The following is a 17,008-nucleotide window of genomic DNA, read 5'->3' as shown; positions in this document are numbered from 1 at the left end:
TTGAATTTACGCTGAACTGAACACATTTTATCTCTTTACCTGGCAGGAATCCAGTAGTAAAAATACAAGATGTATTCAATTTTAATTATATTACAAAGCATTTAATCATAAATAAACCCCTCCCCCAAAGGAACCGATCATTTATCATCCTGCTCTCTCTGACCGACTCCTCAGTTCACATGTAGGAATCTATTATGTAGGGATGATTAAGTGTCCAATTAGAGAAAACAGATTAACCTGGAAAACACAATAACTTCAGCTAGTAAGCGGGATGGCTTTCTAAATGCTCACAATGAGTCTTTTGTAGATGTTTATGAACCGCGTTCTCCAGTGATGACTCTATTGCAATAGCCAAGGGACATACAGCCAAAGCCAGTTCAGAGCATTCTCTCTGGGACAAGAGCACCAAAGGCATGTTCTGGGGTCAGCATTGTGGTGCAGCAGGTAGAACTGCCTGGTGTCATGCCAATATTCCACAGAGGCCATGCTGCTCAAGTTCCAGTCCAGCTCCCTGATAATGCTCCTGGGAAAGCAGCAGAAGATGGTTCTGTAGAAGATGATTGGGCCCCTGCCAACCATGTGGAAGACCCATAGGAAGGTCCTAGCTGCTTTCAGCCACTTAGGAAATGAACTGAAGAATGCCAGATTCTGTCTGTGCAAATCAGCATTTCAAATAAAGAAATAACTTAAAGGCATGGCCTATTCAGATCATGACTCTGTAGATTCATTATTTAATGTAACACAAACATGAACTCTCACACACAATTACAGCCTCTTCAATATGAAAGCTCTCGCCTTATTTTTAGTTTCCAAGTGCTTCCAGTGGCTATGTGGTTTGCATTCAGACCCAGTGCTTCTGAACATGCAGCTTCATCCTTAACCTGCACAACTAAACCGGATTCCTTTATCAAACAGCTGGACAGCTTGCAAGTTTTTCTTTTTCTTACATTTCACTGGGGTTAAGAAATAAAGAGAAAAAAAGAAAAATGTAAAAATCAATGGGCTTTTTTCACTTTTAAACCAGCAGGAACACATTCCTTTCACTTGGATTGCATTTCCATCAGAGTCCAAATCAAAGGGTGACTGCTTTGAAAGAAATCTCTAGTTAATGTTCCCCAAAGTTCACAGACAGGTGCCAGGCCTCTCTTCCTCGGCTGAAAAGTATTCCCTGCCTCTCTTGTTTTGCAGTGAGACAGATACTGTTCATGCTGGGCTTATTTTTAAACTCCCCTGGCCAGGGCCTGACTTTGTCACATGCACCCAAGTCACACCAAGCAAGGGACTGCTTGGCTGCTCTGTCTGAAACCAAAACCGTTCCCATGCGCAGGCCAGGCTAGGCCAGGCTAGGCCAGGCAGGTCATGGGCAGTCAAAGGTGCCTCTTCCGTAATCACCCCACCCTATCTTGAGGCAGGTAAATTCTCCACCTGCAGTCCCCAGTTCCAGAAGCCCCAAGACTGGCAGGGCAATCATTTGATGGGTTCTTCTGTCTCCTTTATCCCCACTCTTAGATGGACTTTTTGCCGGGGGTAGGAGAGAAGGTGACAGAGAGGGGTTCAAATTCAACGAGTCTTATGTGTGTACCTCAATGTCCCAGTAGGCTCACAAGTGTGACCACTCTGCTTAGGACACCAGATCTCTTCGGCCCCAGAGGCATTGGCCTGAGCGCTTGCAGAAGATGAGGCAGTGGATGTGCCTGAGGTGCGGCTCTCAGCTTTTCTGAGCCCAGCAATACCGTTCATCATAACCACAGCACTTGCTTTCTTGGAAGCTCGCTGCCAGCACGCCCCAGTGCCTGGCAGCGGGGTGAACGTGGAGACCCACACTATGCTGTCTTTGACCGTTGGGTCAGTGGGCAGTTTCTTCTGTTTGCGCGCGCGGAGGGCTCGCTCAGTGCTGCGCTCTTAAGAGGCGTGCGGACACTTCAGGGGAACGTCTGGGGCGGCCAGCTGGCCAGGAGCCTGGGGCTTGCGCTGCTGCAGCGGCGGCGGCAAGGGCGTCCCAGCTGCAATCCGGGCGCACTGGTGCCAGGACACTCTGTGTTGCTGGCGTTGGTGCTGCAGGCCAATCCTGAGCTGGGATCTGCCTCTCCGGGCTGCGGATGGAGGAACCCCAGGGCCCCTAGCAGCAGAAAGCTCCCCAGCTGCGAGGCCGGGGAGCCCCCAAAGACACGCGGGGCTGAAGAGTGAGGTGTGTGGGGCTTATGGAGGGAGGTCAGACTTCAGGGTTGGTACCCTGTACCCAAGGGGGGGGGGTAGGAAAGCACTCCTGCTTGATAAACGAGGGGGCTAAGGCCCTAGGGGAGGAGACAGCCTTCCTCAAGTCACAGAGTTGGAAAGAGGCAGAACAGCTGCTCCCACTGAAGGAACTATGAATAATAACGTGAGCAATTATTATTAGACCAGCCTTTGGAAGTGGGATGGTGATAGTGTTGTGGCATTTAGGACTTTAATATGACTCCTGGGCTGGAAAAACACAACCACTCATATCCTCAATAGGCTCAAGTTACCCATTTCCCATCCATTATTAACTGTTTGCTCAGTCACTTGTGCCAAGCTCTCTGCTAGAAACTCAATTCCTGGAGAGAAACCTGAAGCAGCCATCCCATCTGGGAGGGTGGGGGCGGTGGGATGTACTGTTGGGGCCGAATGTGCAGGGGGGAGATGCTGGGTGACCTAGGGGAGGAGGTGGCATCTGACCCAGATCTAAGAGTGGGTTGTTTTGAGACAGTTGGAAATGGGCACTTCTGGTTAAAGATCCAGTGCTAGAGAGAAAAAAGAAAACTACAGGTGAGTGTGGAAAACGACTAGTTTGCTTTCCCTGGCATATAGGGGTGACTGAAGAGTCCAAGTCTACAGTGGAGGCAAGGTGGGGAGGATGTCAAGCACAGTAAACAGCGTTGTGGCTGAGGAGGGCAGACACGACGGAAAAGGAGACCCTCTAATGTAGAGTGAGATCATGGCCCCGGGACCTGTGCAGCGCCAAGGGTCTGAGAACTACTGAATGTCCAGGGTATTCTGGAGACATTGTCCTGCAGCAGGATTCTGGGTGAAAGCTGCAGCTGGACTGGCAGAGTCCAGAGTGGAAGATCTGGACCAGGGGTAGCCTGTCACGAACTGGAACCATGTTTCCAGGGGCAAAGAAACGTGCTCCTGGTTTCTTGGGGCACTGGTGGCTGCTTGGACCTGAACAGCAGTTAATCAAACTGTCCCTCACTGTTTATTTCCTCTGATGTGCCTCCAGGGACAATTGCAAAGCTTTAAATACAGCATCTAAATCAGGAACTTTCTCATACGCAGATCCTTATCCCATCCTTTGCTATAACCTGTGCTTATGATTCTGTGCAGATGAGCTGTTAAAACCATTTTTTTTACATGCAGGATACACAGGTTGTGGAGAAGACTAAGTGTAGTTTAATTGACCATGTCATCTTTGGTGGATGTCATTCAAGGAAATCAAATCACACAGGCAGACAGAGTGCAATCAGCTGCCCAGGGTTTAATTCTAGGCACTTTGTACTTGCTTCTAATCCCACCTGACACCCCCCCCACCCCACCCCAGGCAAGATACAGGCAGGCATTCCCCAGCAAAACAAGACTTTCCGTCAATCTCTGGTTCTGCATTGGCATGTTTGTTTTTGCAACTTGTTTGTCGAATTGGCATTTGAGAAGTAGGAGAACCAAAAAAATGCTATTTATTAGAAATTCCTTTGAATACTGATGTTGAACAGTGTTATAAAAAAAAGAACAGTCAATCTAGAGTAATCAGATAAACATAAAATTGAATTCCAGTTTTGTCGCTACCTCTGTGGCTTAGGTCAGCTTCCTCATCAGTGACCCCAGTTAGCAGCTTATAATTTTGAGCAGTCTGAGAGAATATTCTGCCACCCCTTGAGTCTGTCCTGTTTCTCTCTGAAAGCCATACCCACCTCTTCAAACTGGTTTCTTCACCTCTGGCAACCCCTGTTCCTATTTCTCTAATTTCGTCACTTCAACAATTTCCTGCAATTGGCATTTTTTTTCTTTCTTTTTTCCAGTTGGTGTTAAGCTATGGAGATTCATTCAACTTTTGCATGTATTGACAGCCTGTTCCTGTTTATTCCTCAGTAGTAGAACATGGTAGGCTTACACCACAGGTGTTTTTAACCATGTACCTATGAAGTCCATCCAGGTGGTTTCCATTTGTGGACCATTTCAAAAAAACTTGCTGTAAACATTCTTGTAAGCTGTTTTTGGGTGGGTGAAGTCTGTATTTTTGTTGTTCTCTGGGATGTATGCTTAGGAGTGCAGTTATTGGAGTGTATATTACTTACAAGATGCATTTTGGAAATTACCGAGAGTGACTAAATCACAATATTTTTCCACCACTAGTGAATGAGTGACTTGTTTGCTTCTCATGGTTGGCAGCAGTTGGCATCGCTGCTGTTTTTTTCTTTTAGATATTTGATAGGGGTGTAGTGATCTCATTGGTGTTGTCATTAGCATTCCCCTAGTGGCTAATGCCATTGGCCCTGGGGATCTTGTATGCCTGTTTCTTTGGAAAAGTGAGTCTTTGCCCATGTCCTAATGGTGCTTTTCTGATGTTTATCACTGTTGCATTTTGAGAGCTTGTTAGTAAGTTCAACTGTTCTTACGTAGCAGTGCGGCTTGCACGTGGAGTTTATCTTTTCATCTGCCTAACAGGACCATCGTTTGCAGTACAAACATGTTTAATTTTGAGGATCTCCATTTTTCGTTCTATATGCTTCGTACTTTCAGAAACTTGTTACAAATTTTGTCTGCCCTAGATTGTGGGGATTTTTTCCTATGTTACAATTTGTGTTTAGTCTGTGATCGGTTTTGAAATAATGCCTGCATAAAGTAGAAGATATAAATGAAATTTAGATGCAAAGCTTGTGTTTGTTTCCCAAACACCAATTGCTGAAAATCTTTAGATAGCAGATAATTTGAGCCAGTCAAAATCTCTGATTTTTTTGTTTCCTTTGTCTTAAAAATGATGGAGGTGAACTGGGACTCTGTGAGTTTCATTCAAGCTACCTTCCTGGAAGTGCAGGGATCCCGGGAGCCTCAGCAGCAGCAGCAGAAGCCAGGAGGAGTTCTCATAACCTCCCTGGTTCCATCCAGGGCAGCATTGCTCTCTACACTATTATGAGTCTGTCTTTTATGTAGTTTTATGTAGTTTTATTTTTTTCTCCTCTGCTGAAAAAAATAGGGAAGCATTGGCTTGGTTGATACTTAAAATACCCACCCAGCAGTAAATCACTGTGATTCTTATTGTTCAGTGACTGCATTCCACCAATTGTCTGTCTATAGGCTCTTCACTTAGTTTATACACACACAGACACACACACGCGCGCGCGCGCACACTTGTAAAACAAAGTGACAATGAGAGAGAAATGGAGAGACAGTGATAGATTTTACATCTGCTGGTTCATGATTCACTTTCCGGAAGGTCTCCATGGTCCTGCAGAGTGAGCAAGGCCAAAGCCAAGAGCCTCCAGTTGCAACTAGGATTCCCACGTGGATGGCAGGGGCCCAAGAACAGAAGCTGCTTTTCCAGGCCCGTTCACAGGGAACTGGATCAGAAATTGAGCAGCTGGGTCTTGAACCAGCCTCCAATTTGAGATGCTGGTGTCACTAAGGGTGGTTTGAATGTGCCACACCACAATTCCCCATTCTTCCCTTATTCTTTTTGAGGTCTTACTCATATAAATTGTGTTCCTTGCTGCCCTGTCATCTCTTTTTTATGAATATAACAATCTTTATGAAATCAATTTACTTCTGCATCATAAATCGATTTACAAAGTGTATGTCAGAAACTGAAAAAATGTGTTAAACATCTGTAAGATTTTGTGGCAGAATCACCAGTGTCCAAATTATCCTAACTGTAAGAGAGGATTAGGAACAAAAATCACAGAAGAGGCATAACCCAACCACATTTTTGACCAAGGGCCACCTCCTTCTTGTCATCCATCTGGCTCTCATTAGCTCACAGAGCATTTGAAACAGCTTTGAGTCAGTTCAAGAAGTTTTTCTTGCCGAAGCTTTGTGAGATGATCAGGTCAGCCCTGTGGCTTGTCTTCGTAATGAGGAAATTGAGATCCTGTGAGTGATCCTTTCAAATGTACAGAACTAGCAAGTATTAAGTAGAAGAGTGAAGAAGGTTTCTCATCCTTAACACCTTAGGGTTGCTATTGTTCCTGTGTATTTTCTAATACAATGGTTTCAGTGGGTGTTTTCTAAAAGCTGGCATTTGCTATCATAGCCTTTAATCTGTAAAATGGGATAATAAAATGATGAGCTCAAACTTTTATGCAAATGTTTTTCAGTTAAATTAGTGTATTAGAAAAAAAAAAAGTTATACCACAACATGCTCCCTGTATAAGTGATGGATCTCAAGATAAACTTGGCTTCATTTTGGAACTCCAGCCAGCAATGATGTGAGCTGGCTGCCTCCTCCTCTTGGGGAATATGTTTGTTTCTATCATAGTGTGTATCTATTTTTCCTTTTAGCACCCATGGGCCTCAATTGTCAGTTGTCATATTAATGAGACTCAGACATATATGAGAGGGTGGTTAGATTTGATACTTTCCATAAGAGTTGTTTTAGTAGTTATTTTTCAACAGATGGACAGCTTGCATTTGGCCACATTTCTGTGACAGTGTGATGATTGATGTTTCAACAGATTGCATCCAAATACTTGGGAAAGCACCCTTCCAATATTGAATGCAGAAAAAAAAAAGAAAAAAGAACGCATAGAGTGCCAGAAAAACTGTAGTCTCTATCCCAAGCTTTTAGCCTGAGCTATTATAATTATAATTTAAATGATTTGGATGTTTCCTTTTCTGGCACTCAGAATTATTTTGTAGATGAGCATTAAAGTCTGTGGTTGAGTGAGACGAGGAGGAACACTCTGTTGTCAATTAGAGATTCAACATCAATAGAGCATTAGGTCTCGCTACACTTGTTCATAGATGCACTGGATTTCCTGTTGCTGAGTTTTTCTGCATTTATATCATAAGAAGAAAATGTAACCTTCATCAAAATCAATGGTCAGAGATCTAGATGTTTTTTCACATAGGTATTGGACTTAATGGAGATGGGAGAAAGGGACCCTCATCAAACTCAGAATTTTCAGGCTTGTTCTTCAATGTGATGAACATTTCAAGTGGTCTTGTCCTCTTCCTACTCTCGATCGTGTCACATGGTTTCTTAAGTCACTAAGTGAGGAGTTAGACAGTGTGTTGGGCAGTAGGCATCTCTGGTGACATCTGCGATTGCTAATATGATACAGGACATGCTCTACTCACTGGTAGGTACAAACCAGAGTGCCTAGACATGCTCCAATCTACAGCACTGTTCTGAACAGGGAAGAAATATTCTATGTCTTGCATTACATCTGAATTTTGAGTTGGGCATCTATCCAAACCTTGAATGTATTTCTGCTTCAAGGACCTTTCTTTGCAGAGTTCTAATATCAAAGAAAGTCAACAGCCATACATGCCTTGGCTATTTGATTTTTCTTTGTTGCCAAATGAAAGGCTGAAAGATTTCTGATCTACTTCTGTTTCCTCACTTTCTCAGGCTACATTCAAGAAGACACTTTATTTTTTTTTTACCATAGTAATGAACTGAGCATTTGCCTAGTAAAACAAATAGAGATAATATTTTCATTTATTTCCCCCTTTTCATTCTGAATAGAATATACGTTATATTTAGGACATTAAGAATTTTGTGTCAGGAAAGTTAAACTTGCCAAGAAAGAATGAGAAAATATTTGTTCCACTGAAGCTGATCAGGAAGAGAAGCATAACTGTTAGAAATTAAGCAATGGTAAATCAGTTCTCATTGCATTTGTCTACAAGTGCACATGTACTTTACCATGAAATTCATTCGAACAAAAGGTAGGGTCTGACACTCTGCTTTTGTGGAAGCCGTAACCTGATTCTCTTTGGGTATGGTGTATTTGCTAAAACTTCTTTGTGTCTGTCATTGCAGATGGCATTCCATGATTGCTTCAGTTTAACCTACCCTGGGAATCCCCACCCAGGGGACTTGATTGAAGTGTTCCGTCCCGGCTATCAGCACTGGGCCCTGTACTTAGGTGATGGTTATGTTATCAACATAGCACCTACTGGTAAGATTTCTTTCCAGTGGTTTCTGGAAGCTTTTTAGTTTTCTTGGAGTAAAAGTCACAAATAAAGTTATAAGACAATAGGAAACAGATATAGAATGTAGAAAATAGGTACATCCATTACATCTAGGTTTAATTAAAAAAAAAAACACTGCAAAGACCAAAGATCAATAACTTAAATATTTAAAAAAAAACTTTGGAATGGAAAATATCCTGATTAAATAGTAAATAACCAGCTGAGGACAACATTTGCACAAAAATGATTGTATTCAAAGTCATTATGTAAAATCAATGATTTCAGGTCATTCTATAACTCTTTCTTTTAGATTGACTTATTTTTATTGCAAAGTCAGATATATAAAGAGAGGAAGAGAGACATAGAGGAAGATCACTCCCCAAGTGACTGCAATGGACGGAGCTGAGCCAATTTGAAGTCAAGAGCTCTTCTGGGTCTCCCACGCAGGTCCAGGGTCCCAAGGCTTTGGGCCATCCTCTTCTGCTTTCCCAAGCTACAAGCAGGGAGCTAGATGGGAAGCTGGGCTGCCGAGATTAGAATCTGTGCCCATATGGGATCCTAGCGCATTCAAGGCAAGGACTTCAGCCACTAGGCCACTGCTCCAGGCCCCCATAATTTTTTATAGATGATTTAGTAGGTGCTGAATGCACTTATAGGTACAGGGATACATCGACACTTCCTTGCATGATGAAGCTCACATATCAGGACAGAAAAAAGACTGTGAGCAAACTGCAGACTAAATATTAGAGTGCAGATGAGTAGTGTGGAAAAATTAATCATTGAGCTGGGATGACAAAAGCTGAGGAAGAGGTGGTGCAGTATGTGGGGGGTGCGGTTATAAATGAAAATTGGTAAGGACATTTTATTAAGAAAGTGATAGTTGAGGAAAACTATATATTTAAAAAAAGATGAAGAAACTACTCAGAGTAACCCAGGCGAAGGGGACAGCAACTGCTAAAATCCCCACCAATAAATGGGTAAAAAGTTATGAACAGTTTATAAAGGAAGCAAAGCAAAGACTAACAAACACACACACACACACACACACACACACACACACTTTCAGTGCTCTAGTCACCTAGAAATCGTAAAGTAAAAGTGTCTCGTTAGCAAAGTCTAAAATGTGTCAGTTCATGTTGTCAAGGATAGATTGAAAGGAGTATGAAGATCTTATTGATGGAAATATTACAGGATACAGTTGTCCACAAAAATAATTTGGTAATATGTGCTACGTCTTCAAAAGAAGACATGTAGTTGTACTAGAATCTTGTCCTGGGGAAATATTTCTATCTAATGATGTTCTCGTCTGTTTCATTTCTAATGGTTTTGAAAATAGACAATGACTAATGCTCAGTAAAGAAATAGCTAAATTCTGATTTCACCACAGAATATTAGGAGTCTGCCTTTTGCAGGATTGTTTAGTGTCTTGTAACAGAAACACAGTTAGAATTAGCTTAAATGAAGTGCTGAGCACATTGCTTCATGGATGGAAAATATAGAAAGAGTAGAGGTGGTGCTGATCCCAGTGGTACCTGCATCTAGGGATTTGAACACTATCTAGATGCAACTTCACACACTCTCCCCTTAATCCAGCCCCTTAATTTTAGGTCTTAAAATCCAAATGTTGAGTGTGACCTTGTAAAAAGAAATTCAGTTTTTGCTTCTATTATTAACGATGGCAGAGTTTTCCAAGCCACTTTACTTCTGCAAACATCCTTCTCCTCATTTTGGCATTGAACTAGTAAAAAAAAAAAAGTGGAGAAGAAGAAAAAGAAGAAAAAAGTTAAGTAATTAGAATATATAAAGGTGTTTCAGAAAGAAGTCAAGGAAAGAAAGAAATGATGCATGGCTTTCAAAATTATTTTGCACCAAAATAAACTTATTTCTGAAATCCATTTTCCAATGCCCTTTTCTGTGGTACTCTGTTATTTGTCCCAAGGACTTGTAACATGAGAGATTCTAAATGTTAAACATATTAACTGGAAATACTACTAAGATGAGCAAGGGAATAGGAAAATGGAAATAGAAAAAAAAGTTTGCTTTTGATCACCAGAAAGGAAATGTTTTTGAGCTGGCACTGTGGATAATAGCTTAAACCTATGCCCGCAGTGCAAGCATCCCCGATGAGTGCTGGCTTGGATCCAAGCTGTCCCACTTCTGATGCACCTGGGGAAGCAGCTGAAGGTCACCCAAGGGCTTGAGCCCTGCACCGATGTGGGTGACTCAAAAGAAGCGCCTGGCTTCGGATCAACCCTTCTCTGGATGTTGCAACCATTTGGGGAGAGAAAAACAGCTGATGGAAGAATAATCTCTCTTTCTGTCTCTCTCCTGCTCTATAACTCTGCCCTTCAAATAATAAATCTTCATAAAGAATAAAAATATGAAAAGGGAACATTATGAACTCTGCCTATTAGGTATACCAGAGTATGGCAGTCTTAGGCCCTGAAAGAGCGTCCCAGTTCTGGCATTAGACCTGTTAACTGACGAATTACCTGTCCATCCTCAGGTGCTGGTTGTGGCAGGCCAGCGTACTTGGGTTTCTGGCAGCTGAGGTTTAGTGGCAGAGCACAGAGCATTTTACAGGTGGATTGGATAAGCGCAGGACCACATCTGGTGAGCGGTGCTGAGCAGGTTAGCTCCAGACTTAGGACTTAAAAAGAAGGACATTAGCCTGAACTCAGCTGACTATCAGCTTGAAGGCTTCAGAACCAGACATTGGGTACCCAGTTGAGGCAAATTGAAAGTGTATGGGTGTCAAGGTAAAGGTGGGGAGTGTAGCATAGATGCTAAACAAGCCTGCAAATCATAATGCACTGCTGCTAAGCACCAGAATATTAACTTGGAAGGGCTGAAAAGTTGAGACAGTGTTTTCTAGAAAAATGAGCAATAATCCCATTTGTAGTACTTTAGGGACCTGTATGAATGCCAACTGATTGGGAACCCATTTCTCTCACAAGAAGTGTTGTGGATAACCTGTAGATTAAGGCTGGTAAGAATAAATCTGTTTGGTTTTGATGCTGCATTAATCAGAGCTGGATCTAAATATCCAAGATTTTTTCCAAGTGTTTAGAGGGTATTAGCACACAGAGAACTGACTGGTTCATTACACCCTGTTAACCAGAATCCATCTTGCAGATGGCATTCCTGCGTCGTATTCAAGTGCCAAGTCTATGTTCAGCACAAAGGCCCTGGTGAAGATGCAGCTGTTGAAGGATGTGGTGGGAAATGACACCTACCGAATAAACAACAAATATGATGAGACATACTCCCCTCTCCCAGTGGATGAAGTCATGAAACGGTCAGAGTTTGTTATCGGACAGGAAGTGGCTTATGACTTGCTTGTCAATAACTGCGAGCATTTTGTAACTTTGCTTCGCTATGGAGAAGGAGTTTCTGAACAGGTGAGTTTTCTTTGGGAGAAAAAGAAAAAAAAAAGCTGTTATTAGGTATGAAAAGGTTCCCAAGCAAGATGAAAAACAACAAGAAAATCTAAAAACACTGAAGTTAGGAGAAGGAATACACTTTGGCCACAATCATGCAGGAAATTCATGATCAATAGAGACCTGAATTTGAATATCATGAATTTTAAGCTGGAAGGATCTCGAAGTGGAATCAACACCAGAGGTTATTTTAGTCTTGCTGTCTTTAACCCTGCTATTATTTTTCATGTTACCACACCATAAAACAAATTTAAATTAGGTGAGAAAATGGAATTAAAGGATATGTTTATTTTGGTGTAAAGATTGTTAAGATATATGCATAGAAGACGTCTTCGCAAGTTTCATGGAAAATGTATAATAGGAAAAAATTGTGCATATATTGCAGTATTTTTGTACTGAAACAGACTTATCTGTTAATCTTTTAATCTATTCTCCCCAGACTTTTTGGAGTACCTTTGTACATTGAAAATGTGTTGACTTTTTTGAGTGGAAACTCATTTGCCAGTAACACAAATTGTTATTTTGAGATTCACTTCTCTTGCTAGATGGACGCCAACTGATAATGTGTCTGGCTGGATTTGCAAGTGTTTTCTGTTTCCTTGCAGTGATAATCCACATCTTTATACCTTTCATACTTAGGTTCAAGAAACACACGTGTGCGCTTACACACACACACTCCTCAACAAATAGTAGAAATTGCCTCCAGTAGTACCATCTATTTGTTAAAAATGGTGAAGCAGCACTGACAGATTATCATCAACCGAAGTCCATGGTTTAGTTAGGGTTCACCGTGGAGACATTCTGAGAGCTTGCACATTTAGAGTGGCATGTGTTGACCATGGAAGCGTCCTAACACAGTTTTCCTGCCCTAAATTTCCTTTGGTTCCAACAATTCATCCTTCTCTCTCCCCAGATTTCTGGGAGCCACTTAATTATTTGGAGCTCTCTCCATAGTTTTTCTTTTCCAAAATGTCATGTACTTTGAAATCACATAATGTGAATAGTTAAATTCACTTCTTTCACATCATACTTTGCATTTCAAGTTTCTCTGTGTAATTTCGTGGTTAGCAGTTTCTTCTTTTCAATATGGAAAAAAATCCCTTGTGTCAAGCTCTCACCATTTGTCCATCCACTTACTAAAGGGCATCGTGGCTTCTCTGATCATTGACCATCAAGAAGAATGTTGCCTTAACATAGCTACTCAGGATTGTTTTGTGAACATAGATTTTTCAGCCCCTTTGGATAAATTTCAAGGAGTATGATTACTGAATCATATGTGCATATATGTATAATTATGTGAGAAAACGAGAAACTGTGTTCCAAAATGGCTGTTATATTTTGTGTTTACACAAGCAGTGAATGACAGTTGCTGTTGCTCCTTATCCTCACTAGTATTTGATGTTATCAATATTTTGGATTTTTGTAATTCTAATAGATGTATTTCTGTTTTAATTTGCAGTTACATAACTATGTATAATATTGAACATCTTTTCGTGTGTTTTGATGAAGTGTCTCCTGATATCTTTTTACCTCTTCTAATTTTAGAAGTGTCTTTTAAAGATTTGTTTATTTGCTTGAGGGTTTTTGCTGGCAGAGTTAGAGAGAGAGCAATCTTTCATTTCTCCAATGACTGCAGCAGCCAGTGTTGGGTCAGTCTGAGGCCAGGGGCTTCCTCGGCATCTCCCACATGGGGGCAGGAGCCCAGGCACTTAGGTGATCATCTGCTGCTGCTTTCCCAGGTGAAGTATTAGGGAGCATGAAAGAAAGTGGAGTAGTGGGGCCCAGCGCGATGGCACAGTGGTTAAGGTCCTCGCCTTGCATGCCTGGGAACCCATATGGGCACCCATATGGGCACCGGTTCTAATCCCGGCGGCCCTGCTTCCCATCCAGCTCCCTGCTTGTGGCCCGGGAAAGCAGTCGAGGACAGCCCAAGACTTTGAGACCCCGCATCCACGCTTTGGATCAGCATCGGCCATTGTGCTCACTTGGGAAGTGAATCATTGGATGGAAGATCTTCCTCTCTGTCTCTCCTCTCTGTATATCTGCCTTCCAATAAAAATAAGATAAATATTAAAAAAAAAAAGAAAGTGGAGTAGCTTGGACTAAAATCAGGGACCATAGGGGGTGGCAGCTTAACTCATTTTGTTACAGTACCAGTCCCTTTCAGGCTTATTAAGCTTTGGTTGTTGATTTTCCAACTGTTTAGAGAATTCTTTGTATATTTTAGATCACAATATCTTACCGGATTTATATTTTACAAACATTTTACCTTAGTCTGTAGCTTATCTTTTCTAATTTCTAATTTCTAACAAAAAGCAGTTTTTACTGTAATAGTCCAGGCAGGTGATTGACACATGTGCTTTTGTCCAAGGTGGTCACCCTTTTGAATGGGCCTGGCTGAATCAACGCCTGAGCATTTTAGGAAGGGGGTGTTTTGGTAAACCTTGTAGTCATCTGTGAGCCCACTGTGCTAACATCTGGCCACACCTGCCTCAGAGTCAGCTACTGCTTCATGGGACACGTGCAGGTCCTCAGAATGAGACCTTTGTTTTGACCCATGGATTGAAGCTCCATAATGAATACTATGTGTAGACTGGATTTAGTGATCTCACAATCATAAATAAGTCTTGAAGTAGAAAAATGCTCTGTCTGTTATTTCAGCAGAAACATCCTAAGTTCTTAGAATCTTACAGATCAGATCCATTATGTGTAAATGCATGACATTTTCCAATCAGGAGATTTAAAATAATGACCATTTGGGATTTGGGAAACTCCAAGTATTTCCAAGAGTGGGTTTATGATAGTTGTAATTTGGCCTGTGATCTCAATGAATTCTGATGTTGAATTAGATTCCCTTTTCCGTTCTCTCACCTCTAAGGTTGATGAGATTTCTCTAACATCTTTTGTCTTTAGAAACTTGTATCTATAATAGTGTCATTTTCACAGAGCTATATCTTCCTGTATGTTGACACTTCTGCTTAAGAATACCAGTGGCACCTTTTCATTATTCCTTTGACTGGCTCCATTTCCCTGCATTGTGTGATCTTGGTGTCTCAACACTTGCTAGAGTTGGTCTTGACTTAAAAGCTTTTATCAAGCTCATTAGTGACTCTCCCTCCTCCTTAGAATTTTATCCTGGATCCCCCTGCCTTTTTTTTTTTTTTGGTTCCGTATGTGCTATGTGGATGATTCTATGCTGCAATGAATTCTGATACTCCCCTAGAAAATAATTTGGATCAGTGATTAATTCTGAAATTACAATTAAGACAAACACACAAGAAATAGTCAAATAAATACAATGAAAATTACAAGCAAAGCTGTCAGTTTTAGATCCTGGTCTTTTGCTAGTACTATTTTTTACTGGCATTTGAGATGTCCAACAGAGGCAAGAGTCACCATTGCAGTCCTCATGTCTGTAGGACTGAAGAATAGTGGATGGTAGCAAGTATCTGGTGCAAATATACAGAGCACTGAATATTCCTGCTATACACCTGTTCCCTGGCCATAGCCCTGGCCTTGCTTGCCTCTTCCCCACTGGGAAGTCACATTTAGGGAGATGGCATTGTGTTGTGTTAGTGTGTGGGTGGCAGGATCTTTGGGAAACAACATGAGCTATTCGTGCTTGGTCAGGCCTCCCAGCTCGTGAACTGACACCCTAGACATTTGGGGAAAATCTTTTGCTTTGTTCAAAAGCCCTGATCTTTAAATCCCACAGAATAAATGCTGTTTCCATAATGCCTAATGATTCTGAAGAGTCTGAATGTGACCTATGGGTCACAAAATTGCATCAAATCCATGGAGATGGAAGGCGGTATTAGCTGAGTGCCATGAAACCAATGAATATTCATTAGATTCCCTCATCATGATGCTGATTAATACCCTTAAAGCTATAAATGTCTGAATTCCCTTATGGACAATTGAGCTTGAGAGTGGTTTATTTTATTTTGTCTACATGAGAGATTAATTTTTGACATAATAGTTAACAGCAATATTGACTTTATTCTTAAAGTTGTTTGTCAGAATGGAAATTACATCTACCATATAAGAGCTGATGGATACTTAGCTCAGATCACAACCCCAAATTATTTCACTGATATGCATGTTGATTCACACACACACACACACACACACACACACCTCACTCAAAGCATATATTTGAGTAAAGACCCACCCAAAGCATATATTTAGGATATAGGAGCTATGCAGTGGGAAAAAGAAAATTAATTAAAAAAAAAAAACAGGTTTCTAAAGATCCAGTCTATCTCTAAATATCTCACTGGTATGACCTCCAGAGAGTCAGTTGAATACTTCTCAAATTTTTGCAAAATAGAGTTAGTGGTACCTCTTTTGCCAGTGCACGTGAGCATTAATGGGAATCCTACATCTAATGAGTTCACAAGCTTCTGGATTGATAAGGATATAGTGAATGTATACCTTTGTATACTTGTCTATCTCTTTGGTGTGATTATAATTTAATTTCTTCATCCTTATACAGAATTTTGATCTTGCATGGAAGTTTAATTAACTCATTTATCCATTGTACAAACAGGTCTTGTAGTTGGGAAATAAGCCTAAACATTGAGGACACTGAGACTCTTGGGAGTAAGATGTGTTTATTTCTTTTCTTATAGGCCAACCGAGCAATAAGTACCATTGGGTTTATGACGGCTGCTGTTGGTGCCTTCTCCCTCCTGGGCTTGTTTTCAAAGAGACAAAGACAAAAGTACTATTAATTGACGGAAGAGGTATTGAAACTGAAGGAATTTATAAGAAAGAAACTAAGACCTTATTTTCAAATCATCACTAGCATCCCAGGCCCTTTAATAAATCGCTTACTGATACTACCTTATCACTGAGTCAAGGACATCCCTTCCCTCCCCCCCCCCCCCCCCTTGGACTATCACAGATTTGCATGGCAGCTGAACAAGAAGCAGCTGCCTTCTGAGTAAGCCGGCTGAGGACCTTACCAAAATCACATCACATTTAGTCTTCTACTGTAAATACTGCTTTCCTTCTCGCTAAGGGTGGTTGTTCTGCCAAAGAAGCGGAGAACTGTTTATGTGTAGATTAGAAAGAAATGTGAAGAACTCTACATTGTTAAGATCAACATACATGTTTATATTCTTCCTTTTTCCTGTTGGAAAAGAAACTGAGAAATTTCAGCATTTTGTGAGGCAATTTAAGGAACTCTCTTTCACAAACCATTAGAAGGTGCAGTTCCTTCTCTCTGCACCTGTGGAGGTGTGAGAAGCGGAAAGGCTCTGTTCCCAGAGCCTCAGATCCCTGGTGCTTGTCAAGAGCTTACAGCAAGCTGAAGCAAGCTGGTACCTACATAGAATTTTGGTTTCTGCTCTTTGGATATTTAAAATATTTGCATAAATTCTGACTCAAAGACCAATCAGTTAGAAGTGTTTTATAGT

The 17,008-nt window shown here is 41.3% G+C and overlaps 1 protein-coding gene across 1 annotated transcript; it reads left to right on the top strand.

The window, feature by feature from the left end:
• The first annotated feature begins 2,018 nt into the window (after positions 1-2,018).
• On the top strand, positions 2,019-16,435 carry PLAAT1 (phospholipase A and acyltransferase 1). The gene is made up of 4 exons (XM_041003049.1): positions 2,019-2,188; positions 7,997-8,135; positions 11,284-11,549; positions 16,220-16,435. The coding sequence occupies exons 2-4, from the start codon at positions 7,997-7,999 to the stop codon at positions 16,319-16,321; spliced, it is 507 nt and encodes a 168-aa protein (XP_040858983.1). The 5' UTR covers positions 2,019-2,188; the 3' UTR covers positions 16,322-16,435.
• The last annotated feature ends 573 nt before the right edge of the window (positions 16,436-17,008 follow it).

The sequence above is a fragment of the Ochotona curzoniae genome, unplaced genomic scaffold, assembly GCF_017591425.1.
Source record: "Ochotona curzoniae isolate NIBS_2020 unplaced genomic scaffold, NIBS_Ocur_1.0 scaffold_2587, whole genome shotgun sequence".
Lineage (NCBI taxonomy): Eukaryota > Metazoa > Chordata > Mammalia > Lagomorpha > Ochotonidae > Ochotona > Ochotona curzoniae.
The sequence above is the reverse complement of the archived record's forward strand: the minus strand, read 5'-3'. Positions and strand labels throughout refer to the sequence as shown.

Coding starts and splice junctions, on each gene's coding strand:
- PLAAT1 (XM_041003049.1), top strand. CDS start 7,997: ATGGCATTCCATGATTGCTTCAGTTTAACCTACCCTGGGAATCCCCAC. Junction 8,136..11,283: donor TATCAACATAGCACCTACTG/GTAAGATTTCTT, acceptor TCCATCTTGCAG/ATGGCATTCCTGCGTCGTAT. Junction 11,550..16,219: donor GAGAAGGAGTTTCTGAACAG/GTGAGTTTTCTT, acceptor CTTTTCTTATAG/GCCAACCGAGCAATAAGTAC.